This window comes from Podarcis muralis, chromosome 1 (assembly GCF_964188315.1).
Source record: "Podarcis muralis chromosome 1, rPodMur119.hap1.1, whole genome shotgun sequence".
Lineage (NCBI taxonomy): Eukaryota > Metazoa > Chordata > Lepidosauria > Squamata > Lacertidae > Podarcis > Podarcis muralis.
This window is the reverse complement of record NC_135655.1, coordinates 50,749,747-50,773,266: the sequence shown is the minus strand read 5'-3', so window position 1 is coordinate 50,773,266 and position 23,520 is coordinate 50,749,747. Positions and strand designations below refer to the sequence as shown.

The 23,520-nt window shown below is 46.4% G+C and overlaps 1 protein-coding gene across 3 annotated transcripts in view; it reads left to right on the top strand.

The window, feature by feature from the left end:
* Window positions 1-23,520, top strand: part of DGKZ (diacylglycerol kinase zeta) — a 112,668-nt gene that overhangs the window by 77,050 nt on the left and 12,098 nt on the right. For 2 of the 3 annotated variants that reach the window (XM_028727018.2, XM_028726992.2), the window contains 17 exons: window positions 856-951; window positions 1,083-1,165; window positions 2,183-2,243; window positions 3,074-3,187; window positions 3,471-3,611; window positions 4,667-4,745; window positions 5,208-5,263; window positions 5,679-5,741; window positions 5,989-6,062; window positions 6,188-6,299; window positions 7,364-7,563; window positions 9,274-9,374; window positions 9,979-10,058; window positions 11,817-11,886; window positions 20,087-20,127; window positions 21,012-21,193; window positions 21,824-21,855. In XM_028727018.2, coding sequence (XP_028582851.2) covers window positions 856-951; window positions 1,083-1,165; window positions 2,183-2,243; window positions 3,074-3,187; window positions 3,471-3,611; window positions 4,667-4,745; window positions 5,208-5,263; window positions 5,679-5,741; window positions 5,989-6,062; window positions 6,188-6,299; window positions 7,364-7,563; window positions 9,274-9,374; window positions 9,979-10,058; window positions 11,817-11,886; window positions 20,087-20,127; window positions 21,012-21,193; window positions 21,824-21,855 — 1,585 coding nt within the window. Of the gene's footprint in view, window positions 1-855; window positions 952-1,082; window positions 1,166-2,182; window positions 2,244-3,073; window positions 3,188-3,470; window positions 3,612-4,666; window positions 4,746-5,207; window positions 5,264-5,678; window positions 5,742-5,988; window positions 6,063-6,187; window positions 6,300-7,363; window positions 7,564-9,273; window positions 9,375-9,978; window positions 10,059-11,528; window positions 11,573-11,816; window positions 11,887-20,086; window positions 20,128-21,011; window positions 21,194-21,823; window positions 21,856-23,520 lie in introns of those variants that run through there. The other variant, XM_077928783.1, reaches the window with a different exon arrangement.

The window sequence follows — 23,520 nt, the reverse complement described above, 5'->3', positions numbered from 1 at the left end:
GATTGATGAGAGTTGGACCTAAACTCTGATCAACCCTAGCCAGGTATGATAGGGGTTGTGGTTCAGAAACATCTGGAGGGCCACAGAGTCCCCATTTCTGTCACAGAATTACTAGTCTCCGGTGATCACTAATAGTGTACAGTTTAGTTGCATAGTCACCAGCTGTCAGTTTACTAAGGATGCTGTGTGCTAAGGATGGCTCTTGACTTGTTAGCAGAGAGACACTGCAGCAAATGGAGGACCACATTTTAAAATCATTAAGGTTTAGTCACTGAATTTAAGTACTGTTTTTGAATGGAGGAGGAGAACCTAGTTAATGCTGCTTTGATACCACATTGTCAATAAATCCTAAATATGGCTAACAGATCACATGGGATTAAAGGCTTGGGGAGCTTTTGCTTCCCTACCTGAGGCAACGTTAGTGGCAGTCCTAAAGGAGACAGCTTGTTTCTCAGGATGGGGGGGATTGAAGCCCAAAAGGAGAAAAGGCTGAAAACAACTTTGTATTTTTGTAATGAAACCTAGAAGGCTGGCAACCGATGGCTGAAGCTTCCAGTGGCCCAACTTTCTCCATTATATTTATGCCTGTTTCCAGAGACCTTGACCAGAAATGAACATTGAACTCCAACTTCTGCCAAAGCCAAAATACATCCCTGCTTATATTTGCCCATGAAGAACAGATCATGCACCTTTGTCCAGTTTTACGCAACTTGTATTAAGAGAGTAATGTAGACTTTAATGGTGATAAGAACTGGGGTCCTACAAAAACAAACGAATTGAGCTTCCCGGGCATAAGCTCTTATTTCACCATAATCTGGGTCATTATCCTTAATCATTACTAATGTTATTTTGCAGGAAGGGCGATGGAAACCCTTCGTCATCAAGCCTGTCCCAGCACCTCTCATGAAGCCGCTGCTTGTGTTTGTGAACCCCAAAAGTGGTGGGAATCAGGTAAGTGTATTTTTCAAGCATTTTATTCCATTGGTTGCAGACCATATACTGACACATCTGTATTTTAGCCCTAGTCCTTCTTCAGTTTGTTTCCGAATTTCCTGACTCCCTTCTTTCTCCATAATTTTTAGGGAACAAAAATAATCCAGTCATTTATGTGGTACCTCAACCCTCGACAAGTTTTTGATCTCAGCCAGGGAGGCCCCAAAGAAGCGTGAGTATCTGTCTGAATGAGTCTTAGCCCCATCCCAGTAGAGAGGCCTTTTCTAAAAGACACAGGACTGAAATTCCCGGAAAATCTCCACATATTCTGGTTTTTGTGTGTGTGTGTGTGTTTACATTTGCATCCTGTATATCTTCCAAGGAGCAGAGAGTGGCACTTTAGTATCAGAAGAGTGGGAACACCTGATGTTCTGTCATTTTTCAAGCTGGATGACCCATTCAATCTAAGCTACTGTTGACAGTGTAAAGCAGGGCTTTTCAACTGGTGGTACTTGTACTGCTTGATATACAGTGAAGTACTTTCAGTTGAAAAGTGCTGATAATGGTCTAAAGAGAGAGTGGAATAGAACAAAATGAACAACCCTATGAGGTGAATTAGGGAATCTTTGGCTGAACTGCAATTCCCATCAGCCCCAGCAGGCTTGGCCAGTGCCCAGGGGTGATGGAAATTATTGTTCAGCAACATCTGAAGGGCCCACCTGGGCTAAGAGAGAGACTTTTCACACGCAGATAATGAAGCAGACTTCAGGGCAGAACCATCGTTTCTCAAATTCATCACAAGTCCCTAGCAGCTATGCTTCTTTTCCGTTAGTGCAGCAGAAAAAAGAACTACACCTTCTAACCAGGACACCTTCTGCTTCCTGAAGGAAGGAGAATCTAATAGTGCAGTCCTTACCCATGTCCACTCAAAAGTAAATCCTATTGATTTTAGTGGAGCTTTCTCCCAAATAAGTGGGGTTGGGAATTCCTAGTCTAAATTACATCATCCAAAGTACAGCCCTTCTTTCCCAGTACCCTCTTCCTCTGATTTTGGCCATACAGCTCTTTCTGGTAGCATGAAGATTGTGCCAGATTGAGGATTGGTTCCAAAGACAAACGTGTCTTTATGGGTTCTTACTCGGCTTCTACATTTCTGAAAGATTATATGAAAACGAGGGGTTGCTTCCTGTTAATGCTGCGCATTCTGTTCTTGTCCTCTTAACTATCACTTCTTCTGGGCTTTGTGCAGGTTGGAGATGTATCGCAAAGTGCACAACCTACGAATTCTGGCATGTGGGGGAGATGGTACGGTAAGTGGCCGCGATCCCTTGAACACTTGATGAGTTATGAAGAAAGCCAGGGTTTATGTCATAACGCCACAAGAGGACCAGGATCAGGCCAAAGACCCATCTGGCCCAGGACCCTTCATACAGTGGCCAACCAGACGTCTCTGGGAAGCTTGCAAGTAGGACCCGAGTGCAACAGCACTATCCCTACATTTTATTCCCAACAACTGGCATTTGGAGGTGTATCACCTTGAACAGTGCAGATAGAACATGACCACCATGGATAGCAGTCATGGATAGCCAATTAAGAGACAGTTCATTGGCTCTAAATCAAATGAGAAGGATGGGTCCACCAAGTTCTATAACACACTCATCATTATTCAAGACTACATTGCCCAGGATGCAGTGTGTTTCCTCTTCAACCAAGATGCTAGCAGAATTGCATGCTAGTGACGGTGGTTTTTGTGAGCAAGGCCTGCATTGGTGGTTTTGTGATTAGCGTGGCTGGTGGATAAATCACTGCAGTGACTGCTCAGGTACTGTTACCCTGCTGACCTTTATTCAACATGCCACTTCTCTCTAAACTATGAGCTGCTTTTGCATAACTCTTTAGTATTCACAGATAATTCTTTTTTTGCTTTGCTTGTGACCAGTCGGTTCCAAACCAGATTAAATGGCAATGTATGGCCTAGGAGCCACTCATGGGGTCTTCCCCCAGTTCCTAACAGCTTCTCTCTTTTTGCCATTTTTTGGAGTTTGGCCTATATTGAGAAAACAGCCATGTGCCAAAAAAAAAGCAAGGGAAGCTCCCAGCCGAATTTCTGTCTGAACCTTTGTCTTTCTTGGCTAAATAGGTGGGGTGGATCCTCTCCATCTTGGACCAGTTGCGCCTGAACCCTCCACCGCCTGTGGCCATTCTTCCCCTGGGGACCGGAAATGACCTGGCAAGGACGTTGAACTGGGGTGGGGTAAGACTGCCAGTTCGGTACCAATGCTAGACTTTACTGTGTTCCAGGTCAGCAGTGGGGTGTGAGATTAAATGGAATGTGCTGAGTCAGTCCTTCTTAAGTCAGTATTATCTATAGTGACTGGCAGTGGCTCTCCAGGTTTCCAGGAATAAGTCTATCCCAGCCCTGCTTAATTTGCTGGGGATTGGACCTTTGATACTCAGCCACAGCCCTTCCCGAAAGGAGGTCACTTAATGCTCGCTATCTTGCGTCAGTCCTTCATGGAGAACATCTCGACCCACAGGGTTACACGGATGAGCCCTTGTCAAAGATCCTGTCGCATGTAGAAGAGGGGGAGATTGTGCAGCTGGACCGCTGGAGTCTGCAGGTGGAGCCAAATCTTGAGGCAAACACTGAAGAGAAGGACGAGACGGCAGCAGACAAGGTGAGGCCCACAACACCATCATGCCCTTTTAGGGCCAGCTGCCACAGTCTCCCCACCAAAGATATACTTAGTATGCTTCTGTCTGGTTTCTTTCATGGTGGGTCAGGTGTGTTATGGCAACTGCAATGCCCCCCAGCTAACCTAATGGTTTTTTCCATGTATGTAAAGTAAGCAAGTAGGATAGCTATGAAGAAAGTAAGATGGGGAAAGGAGCAGGATAGCCAATTTGCCCAGTGTGAAAAGGTTAACCACAGCATACTTGTTTTGGGGATTGTGGGATCAGAGCTACCTCAACAATATAGAAACTTATTTGTGTATGCAACTACAGCCACTAGAATGATATTTGCCCAAATATGGAAAGAAGAAGAAGTCCGGCCAGAGAAGAATGGCTTACAGAAATTAAGGGAATATGCAGAAATGGTGAAACTTAACTGGAAGAATTAAGAAATCAAGACAACAAACTTTTTATTAAGGAATGGAAATGTTTTGTTGAATATTTACAAGCAAATTGCAAACAGATTAAGACACTAGCAAGATTGCTGTAAAAACTTGCAGTTTCTGAAACATATATGATAACAGATGATCAAAAGAATAAGTTGAAACAATTGGAATATGCAGGGGGGGAGGGGGAAAAAACTTTAAGGAACCGAAGAAAGAGGAGGAGGAAAGTTGAGGTTAAAATGTTAGAAATATTGTTGAATGATCATCGAAAGGTTGTTGTTTTTTGTTATAAATGAAAATTAAAACAAAACCCCACCGTGGCATATTTCTAAGGATCTACAGTCTCTACTTCTTACCTTAAAGCACTCTTTAAGGCTCCCCACTCCAGGGCTTTTATCCCTTGTCTCTTGATGTTCATGGCACTTCTATGACAAAACCCTGTTGTCCTAACTACTGTTTCCACCCATCCATCCCCCTCATGGGTAGGAGAGCATTTTTCCATTGAATTCTGCTTTGCTTAGTCACATATGGGTATTTATAGAGTAGCTGAAAAGTCATTTCACCTTCATCAAAGCCTCAGATTTAGTGGTGTTTCCTCTCACTCTCAATTTTAGCTCCCTCTTGATGTCTTCAACAATTATTTCAGCCTTGGTTTTGACGCCCGGGTGACACTGGAATTCCACGAGTCCCGAGGTAAATAGCAGCAACAGGTGCTCTCAGTGCACCATGCTTGGAGGGATGGCCTCCTGTGGGGAAACCATACCTATGATTTTGGAGGTCATGAGCTGAAAGCAGAGGGCTTACTCAGGAGGGAGAAGAAAGTGACAAGGAATTGGCTTCAAGGTACAACAAATGCCTTTCCTTTCAACAAGAGGGGTAAAGGTCCACATTAGTGCTAGTTTAGCACAAATAATAATCCCCTAATCCTGTCATACAGTAGAGTGCTGTGTGAGCACATTGTGGCAAGAGACGGTCAACTTTGGTAGCGGATATTGGGTGGGGGACTAGAGACTTTCTGCTGCTTTTTTCTAATGTGGGGAGATGCGCATGCAGAGAAGGTGCTTCTGTGATTTAACCAGTCATGGAGACAGAAATGTGACTTAATGTCACAAATGTGGCAACAAGTAACCCATAGCAACCTTTTTTTCCCTGCAGAGGCCAATCCAGAGAAATTTAACAGCCGATTTCGGAATAAAATGTTCTATGCTGGGGTAAGTTCACTGGGATGTCCTTTCACAGCCCAGTTAGGAATTGTTCCCTTGGTCTCAGTGTGTCCCCAGAGTTTTTCACTGTAACATGTGGAGCATCTGGAGGGCAGGCCATACTGTAATGTTTTTCTTCCCAGGGAAGCCTTTAGAACAGGGGTGGGGAACTTCTGTCCTGTGGGCCAATCTTGGGGGTCAGTTCTCCTAATCTACCCACCCATAAGATGACATCACTGGTGACATCATTTGATGGGGGGGAAGATGGGATTTAATCCTGACTGGGGTCATGCCTTGTTTCCAGCAGGTAAGAGGTTAGTGGAGCCAAGGCAACATGATGAGTGGGGATCAAAGAGCGCCATTTGAAATTAGTCAGTGCCTGGTCAGCCTCTGTGAACTAACTCGGTTTCTCTTCTTCTGGCAGACGGCATTTTCCGATTTCCTCATGGGGAGCTCCAGAGACTTAGCGAAACACATCAAAGTGGTGGTGAGTCAGCTGTGGGGCCAACAGGCACTTGGAGGGCACTGGTTATTGATTGGGTTGAGAAGGTCATTCTGCTGCTGTGTTAAAGATAAACCCTGCGGAAGGCATCGAGAGGACAAATGCATCTTTGGGAAAGATCAAGGCGCTAAGAATTTTATTCCCTCACGAAAGGGATAGAAAGAACGCCTGGGGTTCTTCTGTGCTGCAGCCAGCCTTGACAGCTGACTGTCGCCTTTTCCTCTTTCCTTAGTGTGATGGGACAGACCTGACCCCCAAAATCCAAGATCTGAAGCCACAATGCCTCGTCTTCCTAAACATTCCAAGGTGAGTGGTAACTCTGCCTCTCGGGGAGTGTTCCCCCTCCTTTGACTCCCTCCCAATGCTCAGGGATCAGAGGTGTGCTATCCTCTGCCCCCAACACACTTCCCCTCCTTCCTGTCTACGTGCAGGTACTGCGCAGGCACCATGCCTTGGGGCAACCCCGGGGAGCACCATGACTTTGAACCCCAGCGCCATGATGACGGCTGCCTTGAGGTCATCGGCTTCACCATGACATCGCTGGTAAGCCAGGGCAGCTCCTGATGGCTGATCTCTGGGGTCATCAAGGACAGCAGATGCAGCTGGAATTGGGGGGAGGGACTGGAACTTCTAGCCTCTATAACACTAACACTGGTGCAACCTGAACATGTAAGCAAGACCAACTAAGCTGCCGCTAAGCCTGCCTAGCTGACAAGGACAGTGCCAGCCTCTTGATCTGTTGTTTAACTATTAGCTTGCCCAGAGGAGCTGTCTGATACAAGTATTAGACTAGATAGAATCATGGAACTGTAGAGTTGGAAGGGGTCCATGTTAGAATTCCTGCTCCATGATTGCAGTCATGGGATTGTTATCTATCACATGACGGTATGTGTTTTGACTCCACGAGTGGGAAGTGATGGAGACAGGATGTTTGTGTTACTGTGTTCTGTGAAGTGGGACTATTGGCCTTTGTTTTTGTTTTTCTCTTTGCTGTTTGATGCTAGAGAGAGAGGGAGCCATGTTGCAGTGCTTCATGTGTGTTTATATATAAATAAAGTAGATAAGCCAAAATGCTGAGTTGTTGAGGTCTGTTACACATGATGTGCAAATTCTGCGGTTCCCTAAGTGTGCCGGTGTCAGTTGGCATCGGTCGCTGTGATGTTCAGGCAGAAGAAAGCTTTTGAAGCTCCCGAACGATCGACCAGGAGAGAGAGAACATGCCAGTCAGGCATGTGTCTCTGCCAGGGTCCTGCTCAAGTGTAGGCAGAGCTCCTGACAGTCCCGAGAGTCATCTAGCCCACTCCCCTGGCTCAGTGGTAGACATACGTCATGCATGTTGTCTCAGCTCCCAAGTTCATCTGCTAGCATCTCTACTTAAACATTAAAGAGTCCTCAGAAGAAGCAGGAACTGGGAAGCACCCCTCTTGGGAACTCTGGGCAGCCACTGCAAGTCAGAGTTGGCAATACTGGGCTGGAGCGGCTGTTGATTTGAGCCTCAGATGCTGCTGGTCATGGGAAAACATTTCTTTTCCCAGGTTCAGGTCATGTGCAGTCTCCCACTGACGTTGGTTGGCCCTTCCTGTTCAACATTCTTCTTCCTTTTGTAGGCAGCACTGCAAGTGGGCGGCCACGGAGAGCGGTTGCACCAGTGCCGGGAGGTGCTGTTGACCACGTCCAAGGCCATCCCCATGCAAGTGGACGGAGAGCCCTGCAAGCTGGGGGCTTCCTGCATTCGCATATCCCTGCGCAACCAGGCCAACATGGTGCAGAAGACCAAGAGGCGCAACTCCATGCCTCTGCTTAATGAGTACGTTCTACCTGACAAAGGGACCACCCCCAAGGCTTTGGGGCAGGGAGTGAAGGTGGCTTTGCCTGTTCAAAGTGTAATAAACCTTTTTGCATGGTGGTGAGGCTTAGAGCTTCCTCATCCTTTAGCAGGACTGCCTGCTGTGAGCTTAGCTGCTGAGTTGAGCGGGATTTCTATCCTACTATATCCCAGAGGTTTGGATTAAAATGCATTGGAAACCATCCTAAAGGCAAGTTCTAATACTATGGAATGTAAGATATATAAAACCCAACAGAATTAAAGTCTCTACAGACAAATGTATTGGGTTTTCTAGCTATGCAGCACTGAGTCTTCTGAAGTCCAAAAAACACTGATATTGAGCACCCTTCCCCCCCCCACACACACACCATAAAAGCGTAACTGCCTTTTCTCAACTGCTTTATCAGGAAGGCTCTGCCTTGTCCTAGTCCTAAAGGCAAGCAGCTGAATGATTAATGGAGGAAGCAGGGTTATATGAGCCCACAGAGAGGGCTCTGTGGAAGCAAAGTTCCTTCTCTGCTATATTTTCTTTTGGGGGAAGGGAGTGGAGAGTTGTATCACAGACTCCTAGACACTAATGAGTGGCACAAGATCTTAGGTGCACAGCTTCCTGCATTGTACTGCTTGGGAGGGGGTGGGTGGGAAGGAAGGTTTTTATTATGCTGCTTATCCCATTCAAGGCATAATGAAAGGTGGGTGAAGGGGGGATCTGTGAAAGCTTTGTGTCTTTTCTGGCATTCATACCCTTCTTGGCAAGCCTGTTTTCCTTTCCTAGGTACATCTACATGGCTGCTTGTTACACTTCCATTTGGCATTGTAGTGCTGAACTAGCAACATTTAACCCCCATCTTCAGCTCTGTCCCAGTACTGAGACTGTGCTGGTCTCCTGCCTCTCTACATTGCCCATGAGACCTTGCTGCAAGTTTCTATCATTCTTACATAAAGAAGCACATTCCCAAGAAGCCAGGAATTGTGCCTCCCTTCCTTCTGGCCTGCCTGCATTTGTACATGGGAGATGGCAATTGGGGCCAGTGTTATGGAAGCAACCTGCGTGGCTAGAGGCATAACGGGGGCCCAGGGGTGTCCCGCCTGCCACTTTGTTTTTTCTTCTGATTTCTCAAAGACTGGATGCCCATTTTAGTGCTGAATTATTATTATTATTATTATTATTATTATTATTATTATTATTATTATTATTATTTTATTTATACCCCGCCCATCTGGCTGGATTTCCCCAGCCACTCTGGATGGCTTACAGCACATATTTTTTAAAATTGTAAAACATCAGACATTAAAAATTTCCCAATACAGGCCTGCCTTCACGTGGCTTCTAAAAGTCAGATACTGTAGTTAGTTTATTTCCTTGACATCTGATGACAGTGAACACAACCATCAGGACTAGTAGCTATTGATAGCCTTAATGGACTAAATGAAGAGCCGATTGCAAATGCAACTGTTGTTTTGAGTTCCTGTCCACTAGTCAGATAACAAGTTTTTTAATGCTACAATGTTACTCTAATAGTTGTTGTTGTTGTTGTGCATGGGGATTTTGTATCACATTCTGGGATTTTTTCCCCACCCCATATCTCCCCCTCTTTCCCTCCCTTCCCTCCCACAACAATGCTGTCTTCCTTTCCTTAAGCAGCCCCACCTTAATTAAATCAGCACTTTTCCTTCCTGCTGCGCAAACAGTCAGCAGCCCGTTCCAGAACGGCTGAGAATCCGCGTAAGCCGAATTGGCATGCATGACTACGAAGCACTTCACTACGACAAGGAGAAGCTCAAGGAGGCCTGTGAGTAGCTGGTTCCACAGCCCAGGCTGCTGGAGCCTCTTTAGCTAAAGGGTGCCTAGAACAACTTGCAGGAACTTTCTGGAGCCATTTTATACTTGCACACCTTTGTCCATAACAATACAGCATGTGGGCAAGTCGCTGGCACCTTCAGCCTTTCTGTCAGCCTATTCAAATGTATTACTCTAGCATGGCAGCATCTTACCATATAATTAGTCTTTTTTTTTAAAGAGCCCTCACATCAAAATTCCCTGTATGCGCAAAGCTAATACATCTGTGAGAGAAGGCTTCTAGCCTAGCATTTCTCCCTGACATATTAAAATTCCACATGCACAAAGATTTTGTCCATTAGATACCTTCAGATAAGTAACTTCCCATGTGCATTGTGAGATGGTATGATGCTTGAGATGGAAGGGACCCTGAGGATCATCTAGTCCAACCCTCTGCAGTGCAGGAATATGCAGCTGTCCCATAAGGGGATCGAACATGCAACCTTGGTGTTGCATCTATGAATTGTCCCCTAGCTTCTGCTCAGTGAATACCTGATACACCAGGAATGTATTTAGCAGGTTCAGTGGTATTTGTTGATAACCTTCTTACTTTCCAGCTGTGCCCTTGGGAATTATCGTTGTGCCAGGAGACAGTGACTTGGAGATATGCCGGACCCACATTGAGAGGCTTCAGGAGGTGAGATGCAAGCAAAACACTTGGAGAAGGGGAGGGTGTAACCTTGCTATAATTCTACTGCTGTTCAAGTGACATACCACTTGGATATCCCTGCTGCCATAGTATCTGTGCTTCTCCAGTTGTAATTAACTGCCCCTCAAATGAAATTTAACAGTTGACTGAGCAGCAGGAGTTGCCTCTGCTTACGATTCATAACATACAGAGCAACAGGAAGTAGTTTAGTTATGCCTCTGCATAGTTTCAGAGTCGACCTAAATGTCCCCACTGCCACCTGCCCCATACAATTAAAGAAATGTGGGGGAAAGCTGTTAACCTGCATGAACAAAACCTGAAGTAACAAAGCTGGGCTTTGTATGCAGTGTAGTTTGGGTAAAAGGAAAGAATTCAGTGTAAGATGCCCTGGGAATGTCAGTGAAAGCAAGTAAATATACCTAAAATAAATAAAAAAGTCCTCGGTTCTGATGTAACCCAAGGAGGTAACTCCTAGTTGGGAGGCGGTCAGGGGTCAAGGTAAGTGCAGGCTCATTCCCACGTTGCTTTATATGCCGGAGGAAATATTCCAGGGTTGTATCCAACTTAACTGATACTCGGAATAGACCCACTGAAATAAATGAAATGAGTTGTGTCCATTGATTTTAATGAGTCTACTCTGTGACTTACGTTGGATGCATTCTAATTTGTAACAAGTCTTTTGCAAATATAATAACTTCTTCATGCCTCGAACCTGTATAGAATTTCAGTTACCTTGCCTAGAGTTTTAGTTACAAGGATTTTGTTCCGCATCACTGTGATGCCTCCAGTTCTAAGTGAAGCTTGCACCTTACCTGGCAGCTTTTGTGAATGACACACCAATATTTTTGTTTAGCTGGGAAATGTTGTTGACCTTCCTGCTTTGGCTCAAGCCAATAAATGCATGGAGAAATCCCTTCCCTGGAGCTTGGTTACAAAGGAAATGAGATGGATGGGCAATCTTCCATAAACTGCTTTCTCTCTTTCCCCTCCTTTTACCTGCCTTTACGGATTTGCCCTTTGTCCAGCCCTTAGGTGTCAGGCAGGTAATAAAACACACTGCACCGGATGTGGATACAGTGTTCAGTGCAAAAGAACCTGGAACCTCTCAAGCTTGATTTTGGTCATAAGAAGGATTATGAGAAGCAGCTGTGATCAAATTGTCCAGCTGGGAAGGCCAACATAGCCTGGAGCTCATTGTGAAACTAGGGCACTTGGACTGCCATGGCACATGGTTTCTTTGCTGTCTTTTCCCTCCTCCTCCTCCTCCTAAATTTCTTTCCCACACTTGAGACCCTTTTCCTGGCTGGTGCTGGTGCAATCTTGCTCTTGGATTACACTGGCCAATATGGAGGCTGGCTGCCCAGAAAGTGTGAGGAGCACCCTGCAGGTTCCTACAGCTATGGGGATGCAAGCATATCCTAATGGTAGCGGTAACCCAGCTCCTTCCCCTTTCCACAGGATTTTCCTTCAGCCCTTCCGCTATTCAGAGCCTGTTTCCAGAGGTGTGTATCTTTTCTGTTCCACCTCCCCTCACCCCTTCTGCCTTTTTTGTGCATGATGGACTTTCATCAGTATCTGTCCAGTGCATCTGTCTTGAGCTGCATCCATGTGCTCCATGCCTTCCGATTTGTGTCAAAGCATGTGTCTTGAGTCCACCTGAGGCATCTATGCTGGAGCAAGCCAGAAGAGGCTTTGAAAAGAGGGTAGGAAAGGAGACCTGATTCTTTTTTGCTTGCTTTGATGCAGGAAGGGGATGGAGCCAAACCAAAGACATTGTCATGCCAGAAACTGTCCCCCAAGTGGTGCTTCCTGGACTGTGAGTACATACGTATGTGTGTGTGTGTGTGTGTGTGTGTGGAGCGGGATATGTAAATATATACTAGCTCTGTAGTCAGTAGGTGGGGGCTCGGTGCATCAAAGGTTCCATGACTAATGCTACGGAAATTTGTTGCCAGAGCCATGGATGCTGTAATGGAATATATTTCTATAATTATAATTTTGTTTTATGTAGAGCTCAAATAGTGCTGGTCAGTACCGTTGGAAAACGTCACTTGTTCCATGTTGCCTTTTGAATTATTTCCTTTGCTTCTCCTGAGTACAAAGGAGCACAAGACATTGCCTCAATCGGACCATTGATCTATCTAGCTCTCTCTTATCTATACAGACCAGCTGTGGCTCTACAGAGGGTCAGACCAGGAGACTTTCCAAACACTAACCTGGAGTTGTCAGGGATTGAACCTGCAGCATTTTGTGTGTTAAAATGTCCTCTGCTGCTGGGAGAATGGGTGGGCTGGGGAGTCTGGGGGCCAAATAGAGAGGCCTGAGAGGGGCCTCCTTTGACCACGGGCCCGGGGTTTCCCATTCCTGCTGGGCTTGCTGCTTTAGGACTTGTTATAGGGGCTAGATTGTAATAAATCCACCTAAAAGGTCCTCATTTATTTGTTTCTATGGTCTTTTATATGGTAAATACCATAGCTCAGTGATCGAACCCATGCTTGCATGCAGAAGGACCAGATTCAACCCCTGATATCTGCAGGTAGCACTTTTGCTGGTGGGCCTTATCAAAAAATGACCAGCCAACCCTCATCAGGCCATATTGGATAGGTGGCTGAGTCTGCATACCTGTCAGTCACCTGGCATCATATGACATCAGGTGGATCTAATCCCACTGCAGAGCAGCGGAACTTGCATTCAGTGCTTTATTTAAACAGCTCCAAATACAAGCCATGTATCCAAATACAAGCCATTGAGAGCATGCTTTTCAGTTCCTGGTTGTTCCTCGGCAGCTGTGGCTTTTCCTATCTCACACCTGACATCGTAGTGGACATCAGGTGAGCTGCAGCTGGGTATGGCTGGTAAAAACAGCCACACACCACAATCACCAAATTGGGTGATTTGGCAGACTTTAATTTGGCGCACAAACAGGAAGTTCATCAACCCCGGTGAAGACAATAGTCGGCTAAAACTAAGGCAGTTTTCTGTGTCCAGCAGAGCAGAATCAAGGCCTCAGTGAGAGAGTGCTGAGTATTCCCTCGGCAGGAGGTACTGCTGGCTCCCACCAGAGCACTGTATCAGCAGGGAGTGAAGTTTGCATCTCTTGTCATTTTTCCCCCACATTGGGCCGTCTTCTCTCAGCTACATTAGTCTTGCTCTTCTCCAGCAGATGGCTCTGTAGGAAAAGGCATGAGGGAGACGTGGCAGTTTCGCCCAGCCGCCTTCAGCAGTAGTTTTTTGGGACCATTGAATATGCTGCATTCAGAGTTTCCTTTTGTACATCCAATTCAATTACAGCTTTTGCATTGGGGGAGTAATGAGAGGGAGAGAAGGAAGACTGGCTGGTTTTGTTTTGTTTTGTTCCTTTGCTGGGCCTGTGACCCAACCGGCTGTGTTTTTGCATGAACCCCCAAGAGCTCTGCAGGGCAGCAGAGTCTTGTTTACAAACACAGCTTTGTTCCAGCTCCTCTCTCAGCCCCTACTCTCTCTCTCCTCCTCCTCCCCACCACCACCACCTGAAGGTTGATTCTGTGTTCCTATAGCCTTCCAGACTCCACATTTCACTTTTAACTAGCACATTTTATTTATTTCTGCCGTTTCTCAGATTTGGTTTGAGCAACAGTGTGAGACTCTCCCACAGGCTGGGACAATAGCGGCTTTTGTGCCCTTGTAAGCAATGTTGGAATGAGTTCCCAAAGACACGGGAGCAACTTGCATGGCCCCGTTGAGCTTCTTTGCAGCCCTGTACCTCAAAGCCATGAGGCCTCCCTCCACCAAGATTATAGCAGGCAGCAACAAGAAGTGTCTGGGGGGCCCAGAGGGATGGGGGAAGCACCTGGTTCAGTGGGATTTGGTACTGACCCAGAGAGATCCCTGGGAGAGAGCAAGAGACTAACATGGGTGGGTTGGGGTGATGCCAAGCCATCACGTAGCGCTTAGTTAAACTCTGGAACTCACCCCACAGGAAGTAATGACAGCCCCCCAACTTCGATGGCTTTAAAAGAGAATCAGGCAAATTCGTGGGAGAATGGCTACTAGCCATGAAGTTGGACTCTGCCTCCATTGACGGAGGCAATATGCCTCTGAATGCCTGTTGCTGGAAATCACAAGTAGGGGTGAGGGCCCAGGCATTTGGTTGGCCAATCTACAAACAGGGTGCAGAACTAGATGGCTCCCTGATCCAGGGAGGGCTCTTTTAAATTCTTACGTCTTTACGTAGTAGTGAATGATTTGACCTCAAGCGCCTTTGAGTTTGTAGCTTGAAAGACAAACTCTCCCTTCAAACTACTTTCCTCCTCATCCCATTTTGCCTTTTCCCAGTCTCCCCCTCCCAGTTGTCTGATGTTATTTATTTTTATTTTTTGGACCCTTTCCAGTCACTCCCCAGCGCAGATCTCAAGGAATAGTATGGTGCTGACCTTTGAATCCGAGTCAGCTGCAAAACTGTTAGCTTGCCTCTCACCCTGTCCCAGCCCCTTGCTCTCTCCAGAATAAGAGGAAATCACTCTTCCAAATCACATCATTATGTAGCCTCTGATCCAGAGGGAAAGGGATAAGGTTGCCAGCATCGCTGTTGTGTGTATGATTATGGGGTCCCACTGAGGGGGGAGTCTCTTGTGTGCACCACATATCACGAGCAAGAGCCCATTCTCAGATATGGTTGCTGCAGATTATTTTCTTCTTTTCTGCCAGTTTCCCAGCAGCATGTTCCAAACTGAGGAAAATGCGTTGGATGAAAAAAGGTTGGAGTGGCATTCAAGGGCAATGCAGGCTCATTAAAATGGTTGAATTACTGGCCTTCATCAACAGTTCTGTGGCTGTAAATCTCTCCCCAGGACAGGATAAACGAGGCTCTTTCACTCCTCTAATCTGCTCTGGCTTGTGTCATGGACACCCCTCCCTCCCCTCACTATTTCTGCTCTATTCCCAAGGAGAATTCCCCGGTCTTTGTAGGGCCCAGCTATAGCAACCTCAGTCTGATCACTTACCGTAATTTTCGCTCCAAAACACGCACTTTTTTGCTCCTAGAAAGTAAGGGAAAATGCCTGTGCGTGTTAAGGAGCGAATGCACTCGACTGGATCCATGGCTGCCGTCAGTCAATCAAAGTGGGAGCCGCTTGCAGGGCTTTGCACTGCTCTAGCTTTGCTTGCTTTACAGCCAGGAGGAGGGGGAGGAGCCGAGGAGGGAGGGAGGGAAGGAGAGCCATGGCAGCAAAGCGGGCAGCAGCCGCTTACACGCGAGGAGGGACAGACGGGAGCCATAGGGAGCCGGAAAAGCGCCGCGTAGCCAGCAACAGCTGCTGCAGCCTCAGCTAGCAACGCTCTCTAAACGGAGCAATGAGGCTGCAGAGGGACGGCAGGGCACAGGAGGGCTCTGAGCCACGAGCGCAGTGAAAACCAGTAAAAAAGTTTTTAAAAAGGCTGCTGGGGACAGGAGGGCACGGGATGAGGGAGAGAGGGAAATTACGATTCTCCCAGCGTCTCAGCTGATCCGCTGAGCAGGACTTGGGTTGCAGGGGATTCGCCATTAGCTGCGTAAAGCAGCAAAGAGGGAGAGAAGGAGCAAAGTGGGAGAGGAAAGGAGCTGCTTACACTGCTGTAAGTGGCTGCTGTCTGGTTGGCTCCTTTAAAGCAACAGTGCTCTTTCCCTCCCCCCTCCCCTCTCAGTTCGCCGAAAAGCTCCTTTTCCACACACCCCACTCGAGCTCCTTCTCCCCTTAAATCCCTCTCCTGCATCATTAGCCACATCCTTCTCCACCCACCCCACGCGTGTTCCTTCTCCCCTTAAATCCCTCTCCTGCATCATTAGCCACATCCTTCTCCACCCACCCCACGCGTGTTCCTTCTCCCCTTTAACCGCTCGCCTGCATCATTAGCCACATCCTTCTCTACACACCCCATGCGTGTTCCTTCTCCCCTTAAATCCCTCTCCTGCATCATTAGCCACATCCTTCTCCACCCACCCCACGCGTGTTCCTTCTCCCCTTTAACCGCTTGCCTGCATCATTAGCCACATCCTTCTCTACACACCCTACGCGTGTTCCTTCTCCCCTTAAATCCCTCTCCTGCATCATTAGCCACATCCTTCTCCACCCACCCCACGCGTGTTCCTTCTCCCCTTTAACCGCTCGCCTGCATCATTAGCCACATCCTTCTCTACACACCCCATGCGTGTTCCTTCTCCCCTTAAATCCCTCTCCTGCATCATTAGCCACATCCTTCTCTACACACCCCACGCGTGTTCCTTCTCCCCTTAAATCCCTCTCCTGCATCATTAGCCACATCCTTCTCCACCCACCCCACGCGTGTTCCTTCTCCCCTTTAACCGCTTGCCTGCATCATTAGCCACATCCTTCTCTACACACCCTACGCGTGTTCCTTCTCCCCTTAAATCCCTCTCCTGCATCATTAGCCACATCCTTCTCCACCCACCCCACGCGTGTTCCTTCTCCCCTTTAACCGCTCGCCTGCATCATTAGCCACATCCTTCTCTACACACCCCATGCGTGTTCCTTCTCCCCTTAAATCCCTCTCCTGCATCATTAGCCACATCCTTCTCTACACACCCCACGCGTGTTCCTTCTCCCCTTAAATCCCTCTCCTGCATCATTAGCCACATCCTTCTCCACCCACCCCACGCGTGTTCCTTCTCCCCTTTAACCGCTTGCCTGCATCATTAGCCACATCCTTCTCTACACACCCCACGCATGCTCCTTGTCCCTTGAATGCTTTTCCTTCCCTCCCTACTTAAAACATGGTTACAAAGCACGGATCCACATGGATCCTCAGGATTTTTGCACTGGGTCACCCCAGGTTCACCATCAGATCACATAAAATGTCCATGGCTACAGCCTGCACCAAAAAAATCACGCACCCACTGTTTCATGGGGCTGCAATGGCGCAAAAACGTGGTTACAAAGCATGGATCCACATGGATCCACAGGATTTTTGCATTGGGCTACCCCAAACTCACCGTCAGATCACGTTTGTGGCCACAGCATGAACCACAAAAATCATACATCCACTGTTTTGTTTAGAATATTTTTTTCTTGCTTTCCTCCTCTAAAAACTACGTGCGTGTTATGGTCAGGTGCGTGTTATAGAGCGAAAAATACGGTACCTCCTCAGCCTTATGGAGAACTCCCATAATGCAACAGGGTCAACTTACCTGGGCTGTAGTCCTTTGTCTCTCCCCACCCCAGCTTACCCTCGGATCACAGCCCCCAGGAGTCCTCAGATCATAGTTATACAGTGAACAAAATGAGAGTATTTGGGGGCCTGTTCCAATGGATGTATATTTGTTTTATTTGGCCCCGCTCCCATAATCATACAGCTGTGTACCTCAAAATCTTCTGCATATTTTACCAATGCCTTTTGTGTAATAGTAATTATTCATATGCTGCTCATCTGACTGGGTTGCCCCCAACAAAATATTAAAACCTCAAACGTTTAAAAACCTCCCTGCCTTCAAATGTCTTCTAAAAATCAGATAGATGTTTATTTCCTTGACATCTGATGAGAGGGCGGGTGCAACTACCAAGAAGACCCTCTGCCTGGTTCCTTGTAACTTCACTTCTTGCAGTGAGGAGAAGGCAGGAGAATTTAATCCGCCACTGGCAAAAGGAGAAAGAAAGCAGCAGGTGCTTCGGGGGCAATCCAAACCCCAATCTGCTGCAAAGTGGGTTGAGTGGAGCAGAGGTGCCAGCCCAGAAAAACTTCTGGGCTCTGCCAGCGCCTGCTCCCCATTTCACCTGCTGAAAGAGAGGGAGGTTGGAAAGACCACTGGTGGTTTCTTGCTGGTGGCAACCCACACACAGCTCCAAAATTAGCAATTCAGGGGCAAAGAGGAGCTGAGCTGGCCCTGGATCCTAGGCCAGCCCCACTGCTACCATTTGATGGCGTCACACTCAATCTAGGCCTGATCATTACAGCAGGACTAGGCTGGTGTAAACTCAAGCTTTTGCCTCTCCACCCGCCTTCCTTCTGCCTGTCTGTTGGGAGCAATGGAGCTGTACATTCAGCCAATCCCTACTCTTTGTCCACCCACAGTTTGGATTGCTCTGCCAATGTGATTTTTTAAAGCATCTGACAGGTGCTCTGTGACGAGAAGGATTGGCAATACCGTGGTTAGGATAATCCTATCTACTTGCTCCATCTGTCTATTGATCCAACCAGAGTGCATGAGAAAAGAGATAGTTAAGCTACCCAAACAGAGATAGATCTATATATTGGCTAGGAAGTCAATTTTGCCAGTACCAAGTTCAGAACTTTAGAAGCTATCCAGTTGACTCAGTGTGTACCATTTATATAAATGTATTGTGTATCCTCACAATATGGAAGATACGCAAACTCCCATGGCGACTTCTTAAATGTGGATCATTGTGTTGCGAAGGGCAAGAGTTCCCACACCTGCAAGCAGATCATCCAAATGCACAGGGAAGTCCCACAGCAGCTGCAAAGCAGATTTGGGAAGCTTCCCTCTGCTGCTCAGCATACAAAAAAAGTACTCTTTACTTCTGGTAAAGGGTACCCCCTTTAATTGCCTTTCTATCTGTTGCTGGTGGTAACATCCTGTCTGCACATATTTTGTTGGGGTTTAGCTGGTCCTTTGATGCTCAAGGCCACTGCTGCTCAAATGGGAGGCCCTTGCCAAACGATCAGATTATAGCAAAGTAAATGCAAGGTTGTTGCTCATTTGCTCGTGTTCCCTCAAGGTAGTATTTCTGTGGTGAAGATTCAGCAGCTGCATTTTGGAAAGTTGTCTTCTGTTGTTGTCGGTACTATGTGAAATGCAGCTGTTCCATTCTTACAAGTGTCTCCTGGGTCGCGGCCTGCCAGCTTGCAGCATAGTCACCACAAATGGTCCTGGTAACAACAAGCATTCATGGCCCTCCTTGATAAGATCCGGAGGGCTTACAGCAGGGGTGAGGAACTTGCAAGCCCAGTGCCTAAACAACTTATTGGTTGCAACTGCAAAGCTTCTTTCGAAGGACTGAGCAAAATAGCACTTGGAATGTTTTGTGTTGTTGTTGTTTTTTAAGATCTGACAATCAGCTGATTATCAGATCTTCAGAAACCCCTTTCAAAGCTGTGAGGAAGATAACAATTTATTTCTCAAGGCCATTGCCCCCCACAATTCAGTACATATAGAAATACTTGAAGAGACACAAATCATTTGGGCATATTTCATCAAACAACAGTCATACAAAAAGAAACAAAAGAATAAAATAATCCTGCATTCCCACTAGGTATTTTTGAGTTGGAATGTTGCTAAACCTGCCATCCAAAAGGGCAGTGGGCATTGACTGAATTGTTTTCACAAAAGGAGCCACAGTAAGGATTGTAAAGCATTGCTCTGGGCAAGATAGTGCTTTGAGGGGTGGAGACTGAAGACCCCCACATGCAGAAACAAAAGGTCTCAGGTGATTGATAGGTATGCCCACCTGTCTCCCCCACCTGGCCCACAAGGGGTGGGAGAGACAACTGTCTGGCAAGCTGAACAAAGTACAATAGCACTCTGCCACTTTGGAATCTTCTGCTGTTGTGTCATATATACCTCTCTTTTACAGCTGACATGCTTGATATGCATCAAGTATAATTCATGAACTAGTTCTGCTTTTCCTGTTCTCTCTCTCTCTCGTTAGTTCCACTAACCCAAATTTGAGAGTGGCTAAGGTTGCTGTTCTATACTAACTTACCCGGTAGTAAGCCCTTTTGAAACTGTCTTCTTAGTAGACATATATAGGATTGTAATGTAAGAGACCAAGCTATAAATCAGGGATTGTCTCTGGTTCAAATCTCCCCTCAGGTGAGAACTCACTGGGTGTCCTTAAGCATGCTATTAATCTCTGATTTATAACCATCCTCTGCTTTATCACGCTCATAGTCCAGGCACAGAGCTAATATTGGATCTATATCACACAGTTGTAAGGGTTGCTAAAATGTCACGTGAATTTCTTTGAATACACTGGGGCTATATATGGACGCTAAACACTCCGTGTCCTTCTCTTCCTCTCTTGCAGCAACTACAGCCGATCGGTTTTACAGAATAGACCGTGCCCAGGTGAGTTCCAGTTTGTTCTCAAGAGACTGTGGAATCTGAGACTGCCTGCTGCCCATGGAATACATTGCTGGTTTTCATTTCCTTCAGAATATCTCAGGCCCCTGCCATTATATTTATTTAATAAAGGAATTCAGTCTTGAGGTCAGATATTTTCATTTTCTGTGCATCCAAAAATAAATATTTAGGGTGGCGTGTCACTAGAGAATAATGCCCAGGAAACTAGGGAGGTTTGGAAAGGCTAGTAAATACATTAGACCTGAAATAAAACTAATTATTTATTTGTCCCCAGTGATATTACATTGTTTCCCTGTAGGGCTAGTGTATTACATCTGTATACCATATAATGCATGATTCACAGTTGTGGCCACGAGATCTGGAGCTTTGTTATGTTTAAAATTCTGAAACAAAAGAGCTAAAATTCTTCAATAGAAATAAATTGGTGCACAAATTTCCAATTTTCAGTATAATTTTCATTGTAGAATTTGTAACTGTCACTGTGTGTGGGTTTCTCTCTTTTTTTCTGGGGACTAGGAAAATAGAACTGACTCTCTGGAAAAGCAGAGAGCAGAGTTGGAGAGAGTATATATTGTATAAACAGATTGCCAAAATTCCACTTTGGATCCTGTATCCTTTATGTTTTTTCTAAATTGATGGAGGCAAATTTTCTTATATCACCAGGCCTGTTCCCACGACCAGCAAAATTGAAAAATTGCTTTCTTTTAAGGAAAAAAACAAATTTCCCAGGATTTTGTTCAAATCGCTGAACTCCCATCTTGAAAATCCACATTGCATATTATCTTAAAATACACACAGAGACCCCTTCATTAAAACTGTTTACCCTGAAGAAATCCCATCCATAAAATGATTGACGTGTACTTTCTCAGGAACATCTCAACTATGTGACGGAGATCTCTCAGGATGAGCTTTTTGTGTTGGACCCAGAACTGGTGCGCACCCAGACAGTGGGCACATCTCCTGCTATGCCTGACCTTGTTGATGTGCCCTCAACACCGATAAGGCAAAACGCTGCTCTCCCAGGTTCACCAACATCCACACCAGTCTCCAGGTGAGGCTGTCTGCTTAGTGCCTGGAGGTAAGAAAGACCAGGCGAGGTTGAGGGAAGGAGCCCAAGGAAGAATAGCTTAAGGATGGGTGCAGGTCGGAGGATGAGAGTTCAACCTTCAGGCAGTCATTATTCCTCTTCTGTTTGCTTTCTGTTCCAATGTGAGGGTGGGGAGAATGCTTTGGCATAGGGAGTCTTACACCGTTGGCATTGATGTGCCAGGATGAGCTGTCGATTAGTTCATCTGTTTTAACCTTCGTAGGATGGAAGTTGACTCAGGATCATGTGGCCGATAGAGCTTATGGCATACGAAGCCAGGGTTGCAGCGTGACTGCTATGCTGATACTGGAAAGGGAGGCAGATGTAAACAAAGCTGGTACAAAAAGAGGAACAGGACTAAGATGGCTAGGATGCAAATTCCCTGCTACATACCTCAGTTCTGTGCTTCCCTCATCTGGATCTATCATATGGAGCAAAGCAGAATAGAAATCTCTGATATAGCACATCTAATTCTATTATTGGCCCTTTTAAGTTAGACAGGTAGAGAGTTCTTGGTGAGCTGAGCAGATGGAGAGAGCTGCTTCAGGAAGGACCTAGTCTCTTAGCTTTGATTTTCTCTCTTTTTTTCCCCAGCTCAGAAATGGGGAGCTGCAATTCCCTCAAAGGTGAGACTGTTTTACTCTTAGTGTGCTCCTTGAGCATATCTCCTTCTTATCTCAATTATTGAATGCTAACCTATAATTATGTGTGCTTCATTTTCATGCCTCCCAGTCCCCCACCCCCTGGTCTAACGTTACATTTAACTTCTGTAAAACACAGCGTCACTTTCAGTGAAATGCTGCAGATGGTTTTCCATGTAGCATTTTAATATGCCCTTCTAGATTTTACTCACACAGACTGTTCGCCACATTAGTCCAGAATATTCACACAACGTTGTGCCATGCCATGGCTTCTCTACTACTGGAAAGGGTGAGAGCTGGTCCTCCAGGACAAATTGAGTTCTGGTGGTTAGAGGAGTTTTTTTGGAACATGGTAGCTGCTTTGGTAGCCATTCCTAGTCAAAATACACATTTTTCAGCCCAGGGTATATGGGGCTACTACCCAGTGATTGAAGGAGTTGACATTGGAACTTGATGACATAATCCTGGGAAGCATCAGTTCAATGTGCATATCTGAATATGCATATTGATGGAAGGTAGGTGTGTGTGTGTGTGTGTGTGTGTGTGTGTGTGTGTGTCGCAATTGTGCTTGCACAGAAAGGTGAGTCCTCAAAAGGTTAGGATGGAACGAGAGATTTTTTCAGTACAGCTTGGGACGGATTTGGCTGAGAGCTTCAGTGTGTGGTGGCATGCAGGGCGATTGGTTCCTTAGTGCCTTCAATTGGTTCCTTAGTACCTTCATCCCTGCTGCAGTATGGATTGAGTGCTGCAGAGAGGCCCTGATCAGGGAATTCCTTCCGGGGAGCAGCTGCAGGAATGGCTAGCTGGGCGAGACCTGACACCCGTTGACTTAACAAGCCACCTTCCTTCTTCACCTCATTTGTAAAATCTGTCAGGAAATAACATCGTGGCGCAGAGTTAATCTCCCACCTGTAGAGATTTGGGATTCATGGCTGGGGAGCAGGGTTAGTCTCTGCCAGGCACCAGTGAGGGTTCCAGGATGTGTGAGCAAAGTTCAGGGGCCTCTCTCGGTTGAGCAAATGGAAAATGTTTTCCTGGAGCTTGAATAGAGCTTAATTCCTGGAAGTGTGAGTGAGTCACTGATGGAGAGGCATCCCCAAACGCCTTCCCCTCGGGGACACCTGCTTTCCCCCTCCTCCACTCACCCTTTCTGCTTCACCTCTTCATGCTCGCTGTTCATTGGCCTGCGGGTTTCAAGTTATCTTTGACAAATTGTCCTCCCCTCTGCTGGAATGTTTCTTCCCTTCCATACATCACTGCGTTGTCTTGCCTCTCCCACTCCCCACCCCACCCCAATACCCCTCTGACTTCCCTTCATTATTTGTTCCTTCTATTCATCAGTGGGTTTTATGGAGCTGTGAGTCCTCCTTGATGCATGCCTGGGCCCTCACGGCAACTTTTGGTGCCTTCCAAACTCCCGAGATCCCTCTCATTCTCTCAGTTGCTCAGTACCTTCATGGCACTCTGTGGCAGATCAAATTCAGTGATGGTCCACAAGACATGCACATGTCATCTCTCCCTCTCACATGCAAATACACTGTCATGTGTTTGTGCACATGCATTCACAAGCACAAACGCTCTTTGTAAATAAGAGGGGAGCAGCAATAGGGGGAAAGCCAAACAGTAAAATGAGATAATGAATACTCAACA